General features: G+C 41.5%; 1 protein-coding gene across 4 annotated transcripts in view; it reads left to right on the top strand.

The window, feature by feature from the left end:
* LOC124154051 (protein PALS1) overlaps positions 1–21433 on the top strand; it is a 236979-nt gene that overhangs the window by 133074 nt on the left and 82472 nt on the right. For all 4 annotated transcript variants that reach the window (XM_046527547.1, XM_046527545.1, XM_046527549.1 and 1 more), the window contains one exon: positions 2264–2868. In XM_046527547.1, coding sequence (XP_046383503.1) covers positions 2264–2868 — 605 coding nt within the window. The remainder of the gene's footprint in view (positions 1–2263; positions 2869–21433) is intronic.

Here is a 21433-nt window from a genome sequence, read left to right as displayed (position 1 = left end):
TTTCAACATTCGCACTCTTTTTATTTGTTCTCTGTGAAGTCCTCAATTTTTTCGCTCATTAGTTTCTAGTGTAGTTCACTGCGAAAAAATTATGTTCCCTCCGCCTACTCTAATTTGCAATTTTTTTCTTCGCATATTTTTCGTTTGCATTTTATTTTCATCTAATACATTAACTTAAAATAAAATTTTCAGTTTCCGGTGTAATTCGGAGTAAATCTTTGATATTTCACAAAATGGAAGCACTTTTCTATTTCCACACACATATATTTCTACCTGCCCGAGTTTCGGCACATTATTCCTTGAAAATGGCATTATGTGCCGAAACCTGGAGTCATTTCATTACATTTAATGCATTAACTTGGATGACAGCTATCCTACGCTTTCGAATATCTCCATTCACCCATGGATTTTTCCCCGATGCCCTTGTGCCTAGTCTATTTAATTCAATGCGCTCCTCCATTTTATTCATTGCCCCTTGGTGTCTATTCCTATTTATCTCTTTATTAATTGTTTTTTTTCCGCTCAAAACACACCCTAGTTGACCCTCTGTTAGGTTCAGGTTCTCTCACCCTTACGAGCGCCCCTGACCTCGCCTCCTCATGCTGGAATCACATTACCGAGGGCAGCGGTGCTCCGCCCCAAAGCGGCAAGGAGGTCGTTCTTCGTCTTGTGTTTCAAGGGATTTGTGTAAGAGCCGCGTGCCCCATCTGTGAACGCCCCTTCTAGGCCGTCTACGGACATATCCCATGGTCCGACACTTCACTAAGTTATCGGACTCGGGTGCTCCAAGCACGTCTTCATGTACGATTCTGTTTCATTGTTAATTTATGTCTGTACTCCGAGACACATTACATGGGATACCAAGGGATGGATTTAATATTGATTAAATGAAATCTTAGAGCCGGTTGTAATTATAAATCCATCTTATTGACATGTTAATCTTTCGCCGTAGGATATGTTCTTTTATGATAGATATTGAGTGTTTGTACGACACGCTTCTCTATGTTATGGTATCACCACATACAGTGCGAGGATTACAACACATCTAACTGTCCTGATGTGACTTGTAAGTGGCCATGCAAAAAGAAATTTAAAATTTCTATGCTTATATTATTGCTCGAGAGAAAGATTTAATTTATGCTCTCAGCGAGCATAAATGTACCTATTATCGTTAATTTATCGCTTTTCTATGCCTTGCGAATTGACTCATTTCACGAATGAAGACCACTTTTCACCTATTAAATTATCAATCTAACCCTCTTCTCATTTGTTTCAGGTTTCATAGCGCTCTATTAGTTAGGCAGAGTTCCAATGGCAATTAGGTTAGCAGTGAGAAAAAACAGTATGACATCTTGCAGCAGTTTATTGGTACACCTGAATAACTCGAGTCGAAATTAAAATTAACTCGAATAACTTGATGTTTCCTTTTCTTTATTCCAACGTGGAAAAAGTAGTTGAACTATGTATGTCTTATCTACTAATAAGAGTTCCATGCGTGAATAATTCAGTGTATCCCTCCTCCGTCGCCGCTCTTCAATAGTCTTCATCATTGTCATCTCTGGTCAATTATCTTAATTTTTGTTTAACGTAGCTTTTACAATCAATTATCCTGATAGATAATCATTACACGCAATTTATTTATTCTCTTTTGTAAACTTCATTACGTGTTCCATAAATTTATGCGAGGTCTTTCTTTTTCGTTCTCGGTCTGCAGTTATCCCTTTACGATTGTCCTCATCATGCCTCAAGATATGGCCGTTTTAGTCGTATTATTCATTATTTGACAAAATGGGAGCAGCAGATGTTTTAGCGTAGACTAATGGGTGAACTCACGGATTCAGCGCATTCATCCGAAAAGACCCTTGTGTATTTTTTAAATTATTTTCTGTCTTAACCCGCTCATTTTCTTCCGCCATAATTTCACAAAAAATATAGTTTTCATTTCATATGAGGATGGCCTGACGTTTCACGACCCCTGCTGATAACTTCATGCGAGGGAATTGTGAAGATGCGACCGGCGGAGGTTGAGAAATGTCTGGCCAACCCTATCTCGCGGTAATTCCGGAAAAAAATTTAAATCCAGTATGAACCGCAAAAGCCTCTACGATGAATTCTCGATTGAATTTTTACGAAAATTAAGAGTATATCACGAGGAATGAGAACGAAAATTTGATCGCCTGCTAATTTCATGTGAATTTACGTATATACTTTGCCCGATAATAATTTGAGTTTTATTTTTTTACTCTTGTTTTGGGCCAAGCAGCTGAACCAGACGCCGTCGACGGAGGGTCAGCAGGAACTGAACGGCTTCATCGAGAGCAGCCCCATCTACGTCACGTCCATCCCGGAGTATCCATCCACGGCCTCCGCCCAGCCCCCCAACGCAACCTCCGCCGCCCCCAACACGCCCGCGTCGGCCCCCCGTGCCGCCGCCGGCAAGTGCGCCGTCGCCGTCCAGCAGGCTGCGGCGGGCAAGACGCCGGGAGCCGCCGCCGAGAAGGCGCTGACCAACGGCCACGGCACCGCCCCGGCCGCCGTGGCTACGGACGACGGGGCGCCGGAGGAGATAGAGCTGAAGCAGACGCTGTTGTCATCTGGGGACGAGGCGGAGAGGGAGGGGCCGGAGGAGGAGGAGGAAGAAGAGGAAGAGGAGGAAGAAGAAGAGGAGGAAGAGGAGGAGGAGGGGCGGAGGGGGGGCCTGAGCCCCTTCCAGAACGGGAGGACGGAGGTGCTGATCGGGCAGGATGCGGCGGGGGAGGCGTCGTCGGCGCCGGGAGGGGCGGGAAGGCGGGGGAGCAGCTCCGTGGCGACGGCGGCGGCCCTCGAGCCTCCCTTGACCAGGAGCAGGGCGGACGACGTCGACAAGGGGTGAGTACTCGTTATTATTCTATCCCTTCTAGAAACATCATCATAAAAAAATCATCAAAAAACGTATAAAAAAATCATTTTGGCACCCAAAATGGGGTCGTTCACTCAATTCCGAAATCGCTCTTCAGTAAAAGAATTAATAATAATTCGTCTTTATTGGGCGAGATTTTGACCAGAAAGGGGGTTTAACTTGAATTCGGAGAGTAGAAGGGAAAGAAAGATTAGTTACTACGGGATACAAAACTAACATATCTTATCCCTTCAGTCAGTCTCTCGTTAGTTTAAATATGATAACTAGGAAGTTGCCACTCAATTTTTATGAGTTGGTGACGTCCGTAGAATTATGATTGAAAATTTAACTGAGAAAACCTTTCATTAATGGGAGAAATTGCCCTCAAGAGTGTGATGTAAATATCAATATACGTCTAGAGACCCATTTTCAAAGTCTAGAAGTCGCTGAGATGCTGTAATGCGTTCGGCAAGGTTTAATGATGTCATCAACTCATCTGTTTTAGGGTTTTGGACGTCGAATTTTCGTCGCGAGTAGCTCGAGAAAGAGGCGAAGGATCTAATATGCAAATATACGGTTTTTTACATCTCTGTGTAATCGACAAAGAAAGGTCGTTCTTAGATAAAAGAAAATTAATGAAGGAGCCGATTCTTCAGTTGTAGGCATGTAGTTTACATGAAGGATGAATGATTGTGGGGTGGGTTGCAATTTACGTCCATTTTGTTATCCGATATTATCTTTAATATAATTCAGTAGTTAATTCTGTATGTGTGTATTATTTGGTAGAAATTCTGTATTTATGAAAGTATAACGAATTTCACTTCTAAAAATCGGACTGATGGTTCGGCCTATCACAATATTCCAACATGTTCGCGTCGTATCCTTTAGAACAAGAATCTACAACAATCAATCACTTAATTCCCTTCACCGAAATAAGATATTCGGTAAGATTGATTGTTATTACGATTAATAAGTTCAACAGATTCAGGCTTCAATTGGTGGAAGTTAGACAAATTTAAATAAATAAAAGATCGTAGCACTTTTCCACAAAATATTTTTACTGCGTACAAAGCGTTTCGGCTCACTGAGCTATCATCTGTTACCAGATCATAAAGCGAGAAAGCCTTCCTCGAGTAAGTCCCAAAATTTTAAAATCAGATTATATTAACTAGCCCTCTTTGGCAGAATGAGAGACAATGACTGTATAATATTTCAACAGATATTTCTTTGCCTCATTCATATGTATTACGAGAAATAATCTTATAAAATTACATCAATCGGAGTATATTTTAGTCTGGAACATTTGAGAAGGATATAGTCGATAGTATATGAGTGTTTCGAAAAGGTAGCAAATGCTATGACAACTTCTTTATGCCAAAATATGCATATGAAGGGATGGTAAAAAATACAATCGGGAATATGAAAATAATTCCCATATGGGCTCTCAATAGGAAAAAAACATACTGAAATCTACTACTTGCTTCCAATAATACCAACATTTGCTTCCAGTCTCATCCGGAAACATAATTTTTTATGAACGCCTTGCCCATATGTTGCAGTAATAATCTGTAAGGCTGGGTGCCTCGCGACTGATATTATGAGTTTTACTTTGATGCAAGGTATATCTATGTGCTTTATCTTCAATTTTATTTTCCATAAAATACGTACGCCACAGAGGTTACTGAGAAAGCTCCATTTTTCTGTGAAGCCCAAGTGACGTCCCTCTCTTAATTATTTTATGCTTCGGAAGCTTTATCACTTCTAAGAGGAGTTTCAGCTTCGCTCAAACCTAGTAATCCATTTCTGGTTAAAGATTTATCGCAAAAAGTTTCTACAAATATAATCGGTTTCATCTTGACGAAAGGAAAGAATGCGGTTAAAAAATATAGATACGTGATATCCGGCTGGGAGAGATAAAAGTGAATGTGGAATATTTATGATAAGATTACCTTCGATTCCCGCATAATCTTCGTCATTATTCCATGTCTTTCCCATGGATAAGAGAGAATTGAAAATTTTCTACCTGTGGCCTTGCTGCTACTATCCTTTCAAACCCTTGCTGTTATGCAGCCATATGTTTTGCGAATCGTCATATTCAGTCTGTGTTTGCAGAATTTATTGGAAGGATTTTTCAGTATGACCTTTAACAACAGAACCTCATTACTTTGGTAGGGAAGATTTTGGGACAAATAAGTAAAAGAGAGGTGCTACGTAGCACTCGTCTGGCCACACCTTGAGCGTGCAGTGCGCATGTGGGATCCGGCGCAGAAAGACTTAATCCGTTAACTTAAGAAAATACAAATGAAAGCTGACGATTCGTCGAAACCTTCTACGGGCGCACAAAAAGCGTAAAACATATGTTAAAGGAATTAGCTTGGAACCGCTAGAGACTCGGAGGCTGCGCGCTGGGCTAAGACTGCTTTAGCGATTGAGAATAGATATCTTCAAGACCGAGATCAGGACGTCAGTTATTGTAAACCCTGTGCGCGCCAGCCGTGTCACGAAAAAATGGAATTGACAATTGAGCAATGTTTAAGTTATTTGCTAAACTGCAAAAAATCTCTTGAGGCGACAAATGAAATGATTCGTGAGGCCTACGGCCCGGTCCTACTGACAAGTTTTTTGGTGGTTAAAAGCCTTTAAGAATGACCGGGAAGAGGAAAATCCCCAAAATGGCAAGAATGAGCAAATCAAGAGTGAAATCATTTTAGACAGCAAAGGAGTGATTTGTAAGGAATTTGTTTCTCAAGGACAGAAATTTAATGCATTCTATTACATGTACGTGCTGGAGAGACTCCAAAAAAGGTCATCAGGACGGGAAATTACATTTCTGCTACCTTGCAAATCCATCTCGACGAAGCGCCTTGCCAAAACGCTCTACGAGTCCGCGATTTCCTAGGAAAACACGATGTTCAAACGCTGCCCCAACCCAACTATAGTCGTGAAGTCACCCCAGCTGACTTCTTTCTGTTACCTCCGATTAAGGCAGCCCAGAAATTAACCCATTTTTCGTTCTTAGAAGAGAGACAATCAGTCGTGACAAGGACCTTGCGAGAGGTCCCCGAAGAAGCCTTCCTGAGCACGTACCGGTCATGGCAGAGTCGCTGGAAAAAATAATTAGAAGCCCAAAGGCAGTACTTCGATGAATTTAAAGTTTTGGTGCAAATATGATCTATAAATGTCTTTTAAAAAATAATTGCAATACTTTCGGAACCCAACCTGTAATTCCTCTCGCCACACGCCAATTGAGGCGGCTTGCTGAGTAGTATATTGATTTAGATGTTTGAATGGAGTTGAATTTCAAAATCAGCTGGAGGTACTTACGCATTATTATGGATTGCACATAGGATTGGCATGTTGTAGCCCGCGCTAACTCCACCCTCTTTCTCTAACACGTTAGTTCATTAACGTTGATTCTTTTCTCTCAAATCCTTCTGGATTTTCTCCGAAGTGGTCATCTCTTGATCCTCCTAGGGGGACGTACCCTTCCATTATTCACTTTGTTATTCTCTTCATGGTATTCCTTTATCCCATTGCCTAGCATCCTCTTCCATCAACTGGTCTCTGAGATATCTGCTCTTTCTGACCGGTTTTTGAAATGTCCATTTCTCATAATCATTACTGGTTAACAATCAAGAGATTGGTTTGACGCAGCTCAGTTCTCCTCTCAGGTAATCTCTTCACACCTGCGTATTTCTTCTCTTTCACATCATTCTTTATATGCTCCATATATTCCATTCGAGGTCTTCCTTTTCCGTCCTTGGCATCTACTCGTCCCACGACTATTGTCTTCATCAGGCCATCATGTCTCAAGATGTCTACATCGTTTTTCCCACTTCGTATCAAGGTTTTCACGATGCTCCTCTTCTCACCTACTCTCCTTAGAACATTAGGTCCATTCCTCTGATTCATAAAAAGCGACTAGCCTCACAAAAATGATTTACTTGTTGTTTCATCGTCTCCAGCCTATCCCTCTCATAGATGTTGTTAATGTTGACTTTTATTTTAATCCATAATCTTGAAAGGCATATTGAAGATAATGTCGAGTTTTATTTATCGTTGCTCATCATTTCACCACATTTCCCACGATCCATTCGTGTCCTCCTTTTCGCCATTTTCCTCCGTAACTATTCGATAAGATTTCCTTCTGTCCAGCTGTGATGAATGGCTTTACTCTTTCCTGTAATCTTGTGATAAGCTGCTTTCCTGTAGTGATTTCCATGATTAAAGCATGTTAACATCATAGCAATTGACCTTATCGCGATGAATTGGTCTTTGGAATATTGTTTCTATTTATATTAAATTGGTTTATGTTGGAATCATGTTAATTTTAGCGCATCGTAAGTTAGTATTTTTTATCTACTCGTTGTTCCAATAGCTTTATCTTTTCAGATCAGTCGAATCAAAATTTTATCAGATCAGTTTTTTATCCGATAGCCACTAACAGAAAATTGTATGACTCCTTGAAAGTAGTGAATAGAGCAATAGACCCAGGAATGGCCAACGATAGGGCCAATAATATTGAGAGGTAATGAGGAATTATTTCACATAAAATGTGGAATGTTAAATGTGCGTTAAATGTGCGTTTTTCTCGTCGCTGCTCCTGGACAGTCTCTCGCAGCTGTCCTCCGGCGGCGGGATGCGCGCGTGTTTTGTCTGCGATTAGGAGGACTCGTGCCGCGCGTGGGCGTCGCGAGAGATAAGGGGCAGGCGATGGTTTTTTCGGAGTGCGAGGGGGCGTTGTCCTTATCTCCTTCCCCTCCGCATTCCACTGCCCTCCCTCCTTGTCGACCTCCCTACCTTCCTCGTCAATCCATTCTCCTCCTCCCGTCCGCCATTTAGATAATATCACCTGCTATCTACCCCCGAAGCGATAAACGCCAACTTCTTTTGAGCCCACCTTGTCTTTCATGGGGCAGAGGGTTCATACTATAGGGTGATTTTCGTGCGTGTGTTTTGGCATCTCAGATACTTGGACAGGAAGCATAAGAGTCCTAATACTTACATCTTTGTACTGCTCGAAGGGACTCTAGTTTTTCAAGCCGAACTAAGCCTTTGAATATTTATCATCATTGGACAACGCATACGCTATAAACTAAGTTCTCCGATTAACTAATAATTGTAAAACGTGACGTGCTTCGTGGTCACCTGTTCCTTCGTCATCTGAGGCCTTCCTTTGCTGTCCTGCTCATACGCTGCCAACATAAAACCCGCACGGTTGGAGGTAACTCGGGGAATGGAACTGGCTCCTCTACCCTGACTGACATGAGCGAAATTCACTTGTCTGCGGCTTAGTCCTGTGTGAATTCAAACGCGAACCATCCTCACCGACGTGGACGAACAACAAAGCGAACCAAAGCAGTGAGTGAGTGAGGTACAGATTCGAGATGCATGTTTGAATGACGTGAAGTGGGAGCGTAGCGAGTTGGCGTTGGAGGCCGATGCATGACGGCGGACGAGTCTTCTCCCGGGGATGAAGTCCCCAAGGGCTCGGGGCGCACCTGCCTCCTGCCCCGGCGCCTGTGCTGCTGCTGTGGAGCCGGGGGGCGGTTGCGACAGTGTCTGGGGACGGTCAAGGGGTGGCGGGGCGGGGGAGGTCGTGGGGGCAGTGGATATGCGGACGAGCAAGAAGCGCCAGTGCCGGCGCCCCGAAGCCTCACCCTGGACTCGCGTCGCCCCTCAAGGTTGGTCCTATAGTCGTCCACCCTGTGGAATCGGGAGTCTTCCGACCTCGTGAGGTCACGCTCCAGTGGCCGCGTGTAAAATTCAATCCAAGTCCCGAACCTTTATCCTCAGAAGGAGCTGCATTTTGGGAATGATTAAAGGAATGGGGATCTCGCCGCTATAAGCATTGCCCACTGATCTGCCACCTTCTTTAGTGTTAAGAAAATTTAATCTAGAATTCATTTGCCTTTTAGCTGAATGTAGGAATTCTATAAATTTCGTTGTCTTTGGTGTCTTCCTAAGTGGTTTTGTATGTAGGACCTCCTCCACCAACATTCCTAGCCGTAAAATTTCTGATTCTTAATGCAAAGAATATTATCTGTTTTAGCTGAAAATTGGACGCATAATGTTGGTAAAATTTAATTGATTATCAGTGACCACTCACTCTGTCGGAATAACCTTCACCTGAAATTGTGAGCAGTGTAGATTGAAGGGATGACTGGACTCTGCTTCGACCCTACTGACCTGTATTACGTAGTTTGAATATAATCAGTGCTTAGTGACCACTACTTTATTGCGATCATCAAGTTCGTTCGCTAACATCTGCTGCGTGACACCCGCTTCACGCACTCTGCGTAGTGTGCACTACATGCTTGGTGGGAGAGGAGACGGTGTGGTGCTTCTGGTGAGTGTGATAGGCAGAGGGGAGGAGGTTTATGATTGCCCTCCGCGCGGATCAGCTGATGAGGTAGGGTGGTCACTTTGTGATGGACGAGGGGGCGTAACCCGGCAGTTGCCTTCACTTTTCAACTACTATGTGCTCGCTCAGACTTTTGACCTCCAGTGTTTTTATTATGGTTCTTTCGTCGCTAAGGTTTGGCTGCAGTTTACATTAGCGAACCATTAGTATTTCATGCAGCAGCTGTTAGCTAGGGGCGCTCATTTATCTGCCTCGAGGTAGCGGCCGCTAATTATAATCATAATAAACGCCCAGCAGGAAGGAGAGGGACATTGTCGCGATTGCAGTTCACCGATGAATCGAGTCGATCCTCACCATTTGTGGCTGGAAAAGATCAATCATACAGGTATTTACAAGTGTTTGGGCTCTGTGTTTTTTTTTTAACTGAGGTTCAAATTATTTCATCGCTTCGATAATTGCCAACTCTGCATGAGAAAAACTGTAAAAAGGCTTTTCCGTTGAAATTATTTAATTCAATAAAGGTCTATGCTAACTCTTTTAAGTCAACTTTCCATACATCCGGATTCGATCAGAATATTCCTGTATGACATTGTGTTCCAAACAACTCATTCTGGATATTCCCGACTGGTGCAAGACCCAAAAAGAGTTTACAATTACGTCAAGGAAGATTTATATATTTTATCGATCACCATATATATATATATATACATGGTAAAATGGTTCTCGGAGTATAGGTCAAATGTATGTGATGCAAAAAAGTTTTAGCCTACATTTCAGTTTATTTTAAACTATCATCAGGGCTTAGCTTTGCACAAATGAGAAAATAAATTATCAAATAAATATTATGAATAATTCTCAAATCTCGGTCGAAGACTTCGTACACTCCCGAAAAATATCCTCGAAGAGGTTGGGCCTGTGAAAGGAACCGCACTCCTAACCTGAGGGTGTGTGACCTACTCCAGTATTAGCTGTACTTCACCTATTCAGGCCAAGCTATAGGTTGAATTATTGAATGAGTGTTTATGATAATGGAAATATAACTATCACGTTTGGTAGTTGAAAATATAAATAAATAAATATTATCAATAAATATGTGCAAAGCTAAGCCCTGATGTTAGTTTAAAATAAACTGAAACGTTGGATAAAACTTTTTTGCATCACATACATTTGACCTATACTCAGAGAACTATTTAGCCATGAATTAAACGAGGTCAAGATAAGAAGAAAAAAATTAAACATAGGTATACATACATACATACATACTAAAAAGCTGAACTCAGAGCTAAAACATTTTCCTTTGAGAGCGACCTTTTGTTTATTTTGCATTTTGTACTTATTTTAAGTTGCTCAATATCACCATAATCTTCAGTACTTGCTCAGTTGTCTCACAAGCATAGCGACTGCTTCCTTATATGGACATGTCAGCGTCTAAGATTGAAATCGTTGGCCTACGAAGGCTAAATATTTGCCATGACTTTCACTGTTAGGCTTTGGAGGCAAACTCTTTATCTCTGCATGCATAGTGAGGAGGTTAATTTACCCTGAAAGAAAATTTTTCCTCAATTTTTTATTTTCTCTGCAGGATCTAAATTTGATACTTTCAGAGTTACGACTGATATGTTTTTCAATCCTTCATGCTACGTAGGTAAACTTATCTTTACTGTTCGGTATAAAGTGTGAGAAACTCTCTAGAAATCAATTATCACTAATGGTAAAACATTGTTTTGTGGAGTGGACATGAGATGGAGATGCAATTTCTGTGTAAGATAGGCATTTGACATTCCCATTCACGATCTTTTAAGTCCTTCGCGGCTTTGATACGTAGTGTCATATTGTGGGGGAACGTATATGCCTGTAGAGGGCTTGGCTACTGAGGCCTGAGGTCGTGGGCTCAAATCTCGGGCGAAGACTTCGTACACTCCGGAAAAATATCCTCGAAGAGGTTGGGCCTGTGAAAGGAACCGCACTCCTAACCTGAGGGTGTGTGTTCTACTCCGGTATTAGCTGTACTTCATCTATCCAAGCCAAGCTATATGTTGAATTATTGAATGTGTGTTTATGATAATGGAAATATAACTATCACGTTTGGTAGTTGAAAATATTGCTGGTCTTCTGAATATTGAGGGTTAATCTTGCGCAGACCTCGATTTCAAGATTAGTCAAGTAAGTCATGAGTATATGCGGCTACAGAACCCTTATTTATTTCGTTGTTCTGGACCACCGTACTTGAACCCTCATTTATTTTCGGCGAAGCTCTCGCAGATAAGAGGCGGGTCGTAGCATACTTACGGGGATTCAAAGGGCACCGCGGTATCTACTACACGTCGCAGATGAAGCGCCAGCAGGAACAAGGATACCTACTTCAAAGAAAGCCGCCACCCGTGATGCTGAATCCCTTTCCATCGCATGTCCGGTGCTCAACTGCTGCTCAGCGGGTAGGAGTAGCGAAGAAATCGGCTGGAGACGAGCGCAGGATAATGGACCTAGTATACACATAGTAGTTAGTAGTTACTACAGCGCGTATTAAAATTAATTTACGACTTAACCGTGACACCTTTTTGTGATTAGGATTTAGGCTTTTAAATTCCGTATTCATGTATGAGAATACGCATGTTAAATTCACAAAAAAGAGAAATCATAGACAAGAAGTAATATGTATTATTATTAGTTACATGTATTTCCTGGTTAATTGAAAATAAATCATGCAAAAATTCCATTATTTAACGATAACATTTTTTCCTTTGAAGGCTGCCATAACGGATCCTAAAGGTTGTGGTTGAATCAATAGAACTTAATTCTAGTACGTAATCCAGGTCTCACTCAATAATGCAGTTATGGCTCTCGGGAAAATTCCTTACCGGAATGAATCGCCAACGTATGAAGCGGTATGAAGTGCATCTCCTCTTGCGCCTGAATTATATGCAGCCATCTGGAAATTCTTTGATGGAAATGGGCGAATACTTCAGAACTGAATCCACCCCACTGAAAGCCTCCTCAAATATCTTGTGACAAGGGAAAATATTGAACCGCAGCCATTTTATCTGGTCAAGCACGATTTGGTAACATCCTCCTATAAACTGTGCCCATACGCGATAAGAACTGGCAATGGGTAAAGACCATATCAAAGACGTAGGGCCCAAAGTGTGACATGAAATATAATATTTAAGATTGGGCACACTTGTAAATAATGCAGTGTTTCAGTTTCGTAATTTCGGTTCTCTTAATTTTTTCTTCTGAGCCAGAATCAAGGGTCCAAACTGAGGTGTTCTTTGGAAGTTAGGCTTGTGACTGAAGTCAGACTGGTCAGCCAACTCGAAGTGGGATTATCAATACCAGCATTTTTTTGCAATTAAATTCTCTGTTGATGCCCTGATATAAATGAATGGACCATCCATATGCTATCACAGGAGTAGTGTTCACAGATGTGCATCGCACCGCAACGGATGATGCGCCGTTTGATGCGGTCTTCGTCACGGTCCACGTGGCACAGTGCGTAAATAATCGAATCAGCGCCGATTGAATGAATCAGTGATTGGATAGTGGATACTGGGTGGGAAAGGGAAAAAAAAGTATCGGGGATGATCCTTAATTATTTAGCCCGCATGCTCCGCTTCCTTCCGCTCAACTTTTTATTTTTCAATCAGGGACCGCACCGCGTTCATATCGTATCTTTTCAAACACATTTTTCCCTCTTGATCATTCCATATCACTGCCTACTCACTCGGGGTACACTCATGCATTTTTTTTAATGTTACGGCTTACCCATTCCACATCACCTCTTGTGCGATTTCATAAACGAGCAACACTACACAGGTGATAGCGTAACTAATGCTGGTATCGGACTTTCCTGTGGAAACCGTATTGATTTTTACCAGAGATGAATAGGTCATACAAGTACACAACACGATATTTTATAATGGAAGTCTTAGATTTAAACAGCATGGAAGGTTGGTGATAGTTTTTTTTCCAGGGAGAATAAAGTTAGACATTTTAAAAAATTTCAATTGTATCTATCTCTCATTCTTCATGTTAAGCTGCGGCTAAAATATTATTGGACCCCCTCTAGCCTTAACTCAAGTCAAAAGTATTGACAAATTTTGATTTAGGAGTTATAAAATTAATGCTGTAAGTAAATTCTGAATGCCATGGTTGAAGGAAATGGTGCCACAATCGACTCCGATTACTGGCGAAAGTAGGTATTGCTAGGAAAATATCGTGATTAAAGTATCTGTATGTTGCGCAGCCTAAAAGCCGGTTTAAAGTAATAACTTAGCAATTAATTAACCATTAGAACTTATTGTAAAATTACAGCGGCCCAAATTCAATGAGAGTATCGGGGATGATCCCTCGTCACCCGTTCATTAAAAAAAGGAACAGGAAAACTGGTTGAGTTTACTGAAATATTAGCCTAAGGTTTGTTCGATTTGAAATTGATGAATTTCTTGAGCGGGCAGCTGTACTTCGTTTTTATACTTTTCACCCGTGTTTTTTTTAGCTCAAAATCACTTCGATCTTCAAATTCATAGAAAAAGGCATTTCGAAATGAAAAATAACATGGGTGTGTATGTGTTATAGAAGTAAACTATGGAAAAGGCAGTAAAACTTCTAACGAGCAACTCAACTCAATTTTAACACAGTGTTTGCGACAGTTAACTTTTTGTTCTGAGAAGAGTGTTACATTACTCCCAGTACACTTTTATTTTTATATATATCCCCTGAAATTTTTAGCTCAGTTTTCTAAGTATTCAATTTTAGTATTGCTACTTTTTTCCATTATTTAGCTCCAACTTACTTGTGTAACGACGAAGGTAGTTGAACAGAATAACACTAATTCAAAAAAGAAACATTTTTTATTTCTCTTGACCTCTAAGTCTAGCGTTGATTAGTGTCTTGGAGTAAAGTTCTTAAGGCTGTTTTTAAATTTCACTATCGTAAAAAATATTGTTACTATTATTTAAATTTTATTCTTATATTCATCAAATTTATCTTCCCTTATTCATTTATAGCAGTCAAAAAGGCGTATAAATATACCGAAACTTTAGCAAAAATTTGCGTGTAATCTTCATGACCTATGAGACCTACGCCTTCTTTTAAAACACTAATCAATGTTTGATAAGAAAAACATTTTTAAAAGTCGCAAATAAGTTTTTCTTTTTCGAGCAGTCGCGTTGAATTCTCCTGAGTTCAGGACGTGCCTTGAGTGCGTGCTTGTGTTGCTCAGGTGCGCCCATGTTGTGCGTAGATGGGTCATTTATGGTTGAGGGGGAGGGAAGGAGCATGCCTACCTGGCGGCTGCCGTTTCGAGGTTTTGGAAAGCATGGGAAAATGAGAAGTTTTGTGAGGGTGAAGGGCGGACGGTGAGGGATGGAATGCAAATACCTTTGAGGTGTGAAAGGAAACCTCTGCCTCTCTCGAGCGTCTCGAATTCTGACTTGAACTCAAACCTCCTGGGAAAAAAAACGTGTATGGTATCCTAGCGACCGCGAATTTTTTAAAATAATGTCACACGCATGCAATCAAGTGAGTATATACTTCCAAAAAAATCATAAGCAGTTTCCGGAAATGCCAAAGATGTCATCTTCACTAATTACACTTGACACATAATTGCTTTAAATCCTTGTCATGCATATCAAATAAAATACGACGTTTTATCGATGAGCTAATTTTGACTTCCATTAAATTTATGAAGTCCCCTCGTAGGCCTTTTCAGAGATAGCCATGGTATCCGATTCTCCGTGTAACTTTCTTCAGATGACTTTTAGGTTCCATTGCAACATAGTGTTTGGTTACCAAGAAAAGTATGTCTCTTGATGAAGTATCAAAAGTTAAAGGGGGAAGACTCTTGGGTTTTATAACTAAGCAATCATTCAGTCTTTCCAAGAAATAAATTTGTTAAATTCCTTTATTAATTGTGAGATATGAAATGAAACACTTTGCACTTTCCACATAAAAATTTCTTAAACTACCGTCGGCATGTTTCGCGAAGCATGTCGACGGGGTATTTTAATAAATTTTTATGTGGAAAGTGCAAAGTGTTTCATTTCATATTGTCGCGACTGGACGACACTGCTACCTACTGGTAGGTCTTCTGCCTGGATAAGGTCCCGAAGGGAGAGCGAATCAAATGCTCATTGGGAGTAATTAACACAGTATTTATTGTTCGTTCTTATTCAGTTCTTGCACTTGCACCGGGGGGGATTTGAGGCTGGCGCGCACGGAGGTGGAATGCTTGGGCAGAGAACTTACGTGGCGGCGAGTAGGGAGAGGCGGTGCCGATGTACGTGGACCTTGTTGTACCCGGCTCGATTCCCACTCGAGTCGTCGTTCGAGATCTACCGCAGCTCCCGCGTCTAGGTCCCGAAGAGTCCCCGGAGGAGAGTCGCAGCAGTCCCCGAACGACGAACTCGCTCTGCCCAAGCACTCCGCACTTGCTGTACTGCCACGAAAAACTGTCCACCGCGGGCCACAATTTCTGCCCTATATAGCTATTTTCTGGGGGTGCGGGTGGAGGGAAAGGGGTCGCAGCGGGAAAGGGTAGAGTACCCTCGGGCGTGGTCCGAATTCTAAGAAATGCTACTTGGACCCACGCACCCTAGGGCGGGAAAAGTAGCGTCCCGCCTCCTTTCCCGCCACGCAGAGTATCTTCCGATTACCACATCACCCCCTTGGCAAATAAATCTACGGGGGGGGGGGGGGGGGATTTGAAAAGGAGAGGGGTAGGTTTCATTGCGCTCCAGCCTCAAGTCAACATAAATATTTCAAATAAGAACTCATACGAAAAAAAACAATTCGCAAACACAATTGACAAAAATAGACAGTTACAACATACAAAAAAAAACATTGAAAGAAACCAAATGAAAAAATTCACAAAATCTTCAACGAGGGGGAAAATCAATTAACAATGCAAATATCAAGAATAGACACTTAAACATAAAAAATAACTTGAAAAAAAAACACGAACATATTTTAAAAAATCACTGAATGTTGCACTTAATGTGTCCAATGTAACTGTTTAGTCCTAAAATAAAATATAAAAAGCTCTACAACTTACGCTAAAAAAGAATAACTGTGTCCATCGTCACTATAAACTCCTAGAATAAAATATTTAAGGAGGACACTGCACTGCATTTAATAAAAAGAATCTCTAAAATCACTGCACAAAAATATCACTTGTGTGTCCAAAGTCACACTGAGGAAAAAACAAATAAGCATAACATATAGAGCATAAAACCGAGTCTTCTGTCCTTTCACACACAAAAACAAATTAACGGCTCGGAGCACTGGGGGGGGAGGGGGGGGGGAGAAATGTCCTGGTGTCCTCGGGCGTCCGACGTGTCGAATCGGTGGATCCTTCTCCTCCAACGCGTACCACCGAACGTTTCCACCAACGGGTGGTGAGTCGGAGTGCAGGGCGTCTCCGAGGGTGCGGCATGGTGAAGGGGATGGCAGATTAGGTAAATTCTCAGAATGATTTGGGGTTATAGTATTAACGGATGGACAAAAATCAATTAAATCCGCGCTATGCTCCTGCCGAAATAATGGATTCGTGTTTTGTTTGAAAATAAAATTTTCCTGCGGCCAGGCCATAGTGAAGCAATACCAAAATTCAACACAACCAAAAATAAAATAAAGCACGAAAATAACAAAAATTCGGAATAAATGTCCTTTAGATTATTCACTGTAAAACTAGCTCCCGAAAATTACAATTAATTTTCCACCTGACACCAAAATGTCGCGACTGGACGACACTGCTACCTACTGGTAGGTCTTCTGCCTGGATAAGGTCCCGAAGGGAGAGCGAATCAAATGCTCATTGGGAGTAATTAACACAGTATTTATTGTTCGTTCTTATTCAGTTCTTGCACTTGCACCGGGGGGGATTTGAGGCTGGCGCGCACGGAGGTGGAATGCTTGGGCAGAGAACTTACGTGGCGGCGAGTAGGGAGAGGCGGTGCCGATGTACGTGGACCTTGTTGTACCCGGCTCGATTCCCACTCGAGTCGTCGTTCGAGATCTACCGCAGCTCCCGCGTCTAGGTCCCGAAGAGTCCCCGGAGGAGAGTCGCAGCAGTCCCCGAACGACGAACTCGCTCTGCCCAAGCACTCCGCACTTGCTGTACTGCCACGAAAAACTGTCCACCGCGGGCCACAATTTCTGCCCTATATAGCTATTTTCTGGGGGTGCGGGTGGAGGGAAAGGGGTCGCAGCGGGAAAGGGTAGAGTACCCTCGGGCGTGGTCCGAATTCTAAGAAATGCTACTTGGACCCACGCACCCTAGGGCGGGAAAAGTAGCGTCCCGCCTCCTTTCCCGCCACGCAGAGTATCTTCCGATTACCACAATATCTCATAATGGATCTTCACAAAATATCTGCCTCATTCATTCAATTAATTTATTTATTGTCATTGAGCGACGGAAGAATCAACGATGCCAGAGTGATAAAAAGTTGAGACTATTTTACTCTAATTCTTTCTTATGGTTTAAAATTTTGCTATTAAATGTTTATTTATATCTAACAAACTGTAAGACAAAGTATCAAAAAGCTTGTGTAATTGACTTGATATTCTGTCGGCCATTCGAAAGTTGTCGTTGGAACTTAAGCTTATGTACAAGGATTTTGAGCTGCCAGTTGATACTACGGAGTGCACCCTTGCAAGTGTCTCTCACAGTGGCGGATACAGATGGGGGGCGCAGGGGGCGCGCGCCCCCCCCCTTGCGGGTCAGCATGTATTTCCGAACATTGCAAAACCACAATTGTAACTTTTTTATATCATTAGATGGCATTGTCTTTTATATGTTTATAATCACTTTAAATAAAATTTTCATATACTCTGCCTGTGACTTGATCATCTTTTATTACGATAAAATTAAAGACAATTCAAGATATGTTGCGCCCCCCCCCCCCCCTTGAGTTTTTTCTGTATCCGCCACTGGTCTCTCATCATCTCGTTTTTGTGCCACTGCGACCACTACTACGGGACTTATTCCCCCTGTCCTCGATGCTCTGTGTAGGTCCCTGAGCAGACCTGGGGGATGAATTGGAATGTCAAAATTTCCATTGGTAATCAAGCTTATTTAATCATCCTTTAACAACTTTGACTGATTTCATATTGGATCTTCACAAATATATCTGCCTCATACATTCAATTTATTTATTTATTGCCATTCAGCGACAGAAGAATCAACGATGTCAGAGTGATTTAAAGTTGAGACTATTTTACTCTAATTCTTTCTTATGGTTTAAAATTTTGCTATTAAATGTTTATTTATATCTAACGAATTGTAAGACAAAGTATCAAAAAGCTTGTGAAATTGACTGATGTTAGCCATTAAAATTTATGGGCTTTTTAACCAATTATTAGCGTCGAAAAAAGAATGGTCTTCGATTGTCTATGGCCGATTATTGTATTTTTTTCTCGCCAACTGTTGATCGTTGGTTGTTATTCATATTCGCGTTATCAAAATACACACAATTTTATTTCAGACCAAAGAAATATAGTTACCTGTGATAATATAAGCGATACGAGTGCTTTCGGTAAGAAAACTCAAAGTTACTTACATGTTTCTTTGTATTCACCCAGTGCGAATGAGTAACTACTTTCCATGTGATGCTGTAATCGCCATTCGACATGAAATGAATGATTGTGGATTTTCTCACGCATTAAGAGTTCTATTGTCCTATTGTCTGATTGTCCGCAGTTCCGAGTGATGTAATCGGTGAAGGTGAGAAAACAGAAGGAAAATCCGCATCTCGTTCCATGGAAGAAGGAAGAAATTTCGCTGTGTTGCCAAATGTACCTCTTGCGACTTTGATTGCCAATCTGACGCTTAATAGCCAATAGTATACGAGTAGACAAGAATTGTTTTGGATTTGGTTAACGAATGGTATGGTATTTGGAGGAGGCGACCGACAGCTGAGGTCATTTGCGCCATGAGGGAAGGGTAGGTGAGGAAGGGTGGAGAGAAACCCGGCGTCGGCATTAGCCTGCTCTTAACGAATGGCACCACGGCTTAACGTCCCATCCGACGGACGGAGTGATGCGCTTGAAATGTCCTCCACACAACAGTCAAGCAGGGAACGAGCAGTCACTGAAAATTCTCTGCCGCTGCCGGGATTTGAACCCGGGCCCACCGGGTGGGAAGCCAACACTCCAGCCACCACACCAACCCGATCACCCTTGGTTAGCGAAGTTAATGATGATCGGACTCACTTCGATTCATTTCATATGTTTCTGACTGACAAGTCCTTCAGTTTCCTTTTCATCGTTCTCACTTTCGGGTATAATTAAATTAATCTCTATCTTCATCTTATTATTAATCACCGATTGATATGAAGGGATAATTTTTGGGGAAACTTTATTACTCCCATTAAATGCTTTATTGAGGGACAGGCCTTGACTTAACCATTTGGTGGTATAATATCGTGTGACACCTCTCTTGACAATAGTTCAGTGACAAAAGAGGAATTAAATTAGGATGAATTAGTACATGGTCATTGACTTCTGGATAGCCCTAAAAAAAGTGTAGTTTACGTGTACCTCCTGCCCTCAGACGGAAATTCATAACCGGTTATGGAAAATAATACGTAAAGATTGGCTGCAGTAAATGCTTATTGATATGGAGAATTTTCTTGGATGGTCGCGGATAAAAAATAATTACATTGACACATTCCATTGGCCGTTGATTTTTTTAGTTTTCTTATAATTTGTAGTCTTTGAAATCATCTTTGATAACCCTTGAAAAGCTTGAGTAAATTCTGAGCAAAATATTTTCACATGACATTCGATAGCTTAGAAACTTGGTGTACTTATCACTGATATAAATATTTAAAACATAATTAATAACATACAATGAATGATTCTTCTGTGCTCATTAACAAATACTGAGCAAAAATAAATAATCGTCGTTATTAACTCATTCGAACCGTAGCACCTTGTTTCACAACTACCTTCTAAGAACTATGAAAAATATTAAGCATTGATTAATGTATTTACTGAAACTTGGTTTAGCCCTGAGGATGCCATTAGTAAATGGGGAAACGGCGTAAAAAAAAGTGACTGACTGGACCAACGTTGTCGCGTACACCAAAGCCTGGCATTCAGTAACCTGTTGCGGAGGTTTTGTTTTTACTGTCCTCAGGGCTTGACGGCAATATCTACGTGTCGCCGTCGCATCGGGTGATGTCTCCGTTTACAATTAGAGTTTGCACACAGATGTAGATTTTGGTCCGCGATATTCACATTTTGAAGCAAGTATATTGCTCGTAGGAAATTCGCTGCAAAAGATTTCATAACAGCTTTGGCTCATATTTAACCTTAGTGTTTGTTACGTACGATAATCGTTAAAAAATTATGGAAATTGATTTTCCGGCATTGAAATCGATTAGTATGACATGAGAGAGAAGATGAGAGGGATTTACATTAAATTACCAAAATTAACAATAATTTACAAATTATAAGCATCATTATGCACGATTCGTAATGTGGCAAACTTTGAAATTTAACCTAAAAATATTCACTTCTTAATTCTTCAATTTTTCTATCTTGCGGTTACTACCCGTTCGGTTGCTATGTTACGACAACAGGTTCGTATTGTACTAGTTCTTCAATTACACCTCAAATGATTTTTTTTCCTGCGATTTGAGTCTACCTTCAAGAGTGTTCAGCAACCATGGTTTCCCTTATTATTTTCGTATGTAATTTATTTATTGCCCTCTATTTTGGTTGAATCCGTGAGCCCATCCAAATTTTTTGCGCTTATTACTTGAAAATGTCCTGGTAACAATTAATATCTTGTTAGATCTGAATAAAATAATGTGAATAGTAATCGGCTGCTATCTCCCGGTTCAACTGCAGGGCGATGGCCATAGCAATCCGAACTAGAGAAGTGGAAACTTGCAGTAATCAATGAGGTACAGGTTGGAGCTGAAAGGCCCTTTGTAGGCCGGCTGGGTCGTCTGAGGGCACGTCTGCATACCATTAAGTCACGCAGAGGCCTGCTGTGTGGATTAGTGGATTAGGATTCCAAATGCAATAGCTCCTGCAGTTTGGAGTAAGTGGCCTCCCGTAGTGGACACAGGGTTGATGCGTTCGGCCAGCAGCGGCATAAGGGGCCCTTTCTCTTTCTCTCTTGAAAAATTTTCCGTCGCTGGCGACCGCAGTGCCCCCCCCCCCCCCATCCCACAATTCCTGGC

The sequence above is a fragment of the Ischnura elegans genome, chromosome 2 (genome assembly GCF_921293095.1).
Source record: "Ischnura elegans chromosome 2, ioIscEleg1.1, whole genome shotgun sequence".
NCBI lineage: Eukaryota > Metazoa > Arthropoda > Insecta > Odonata > Coenagrionidae > Ischnura > Ischnura elegans.
The sequence above is the reverse complement of the archived record's forward strand: the minus strand, read 5'-3'. Positions and strand labels throughout refer to the sequence as shown.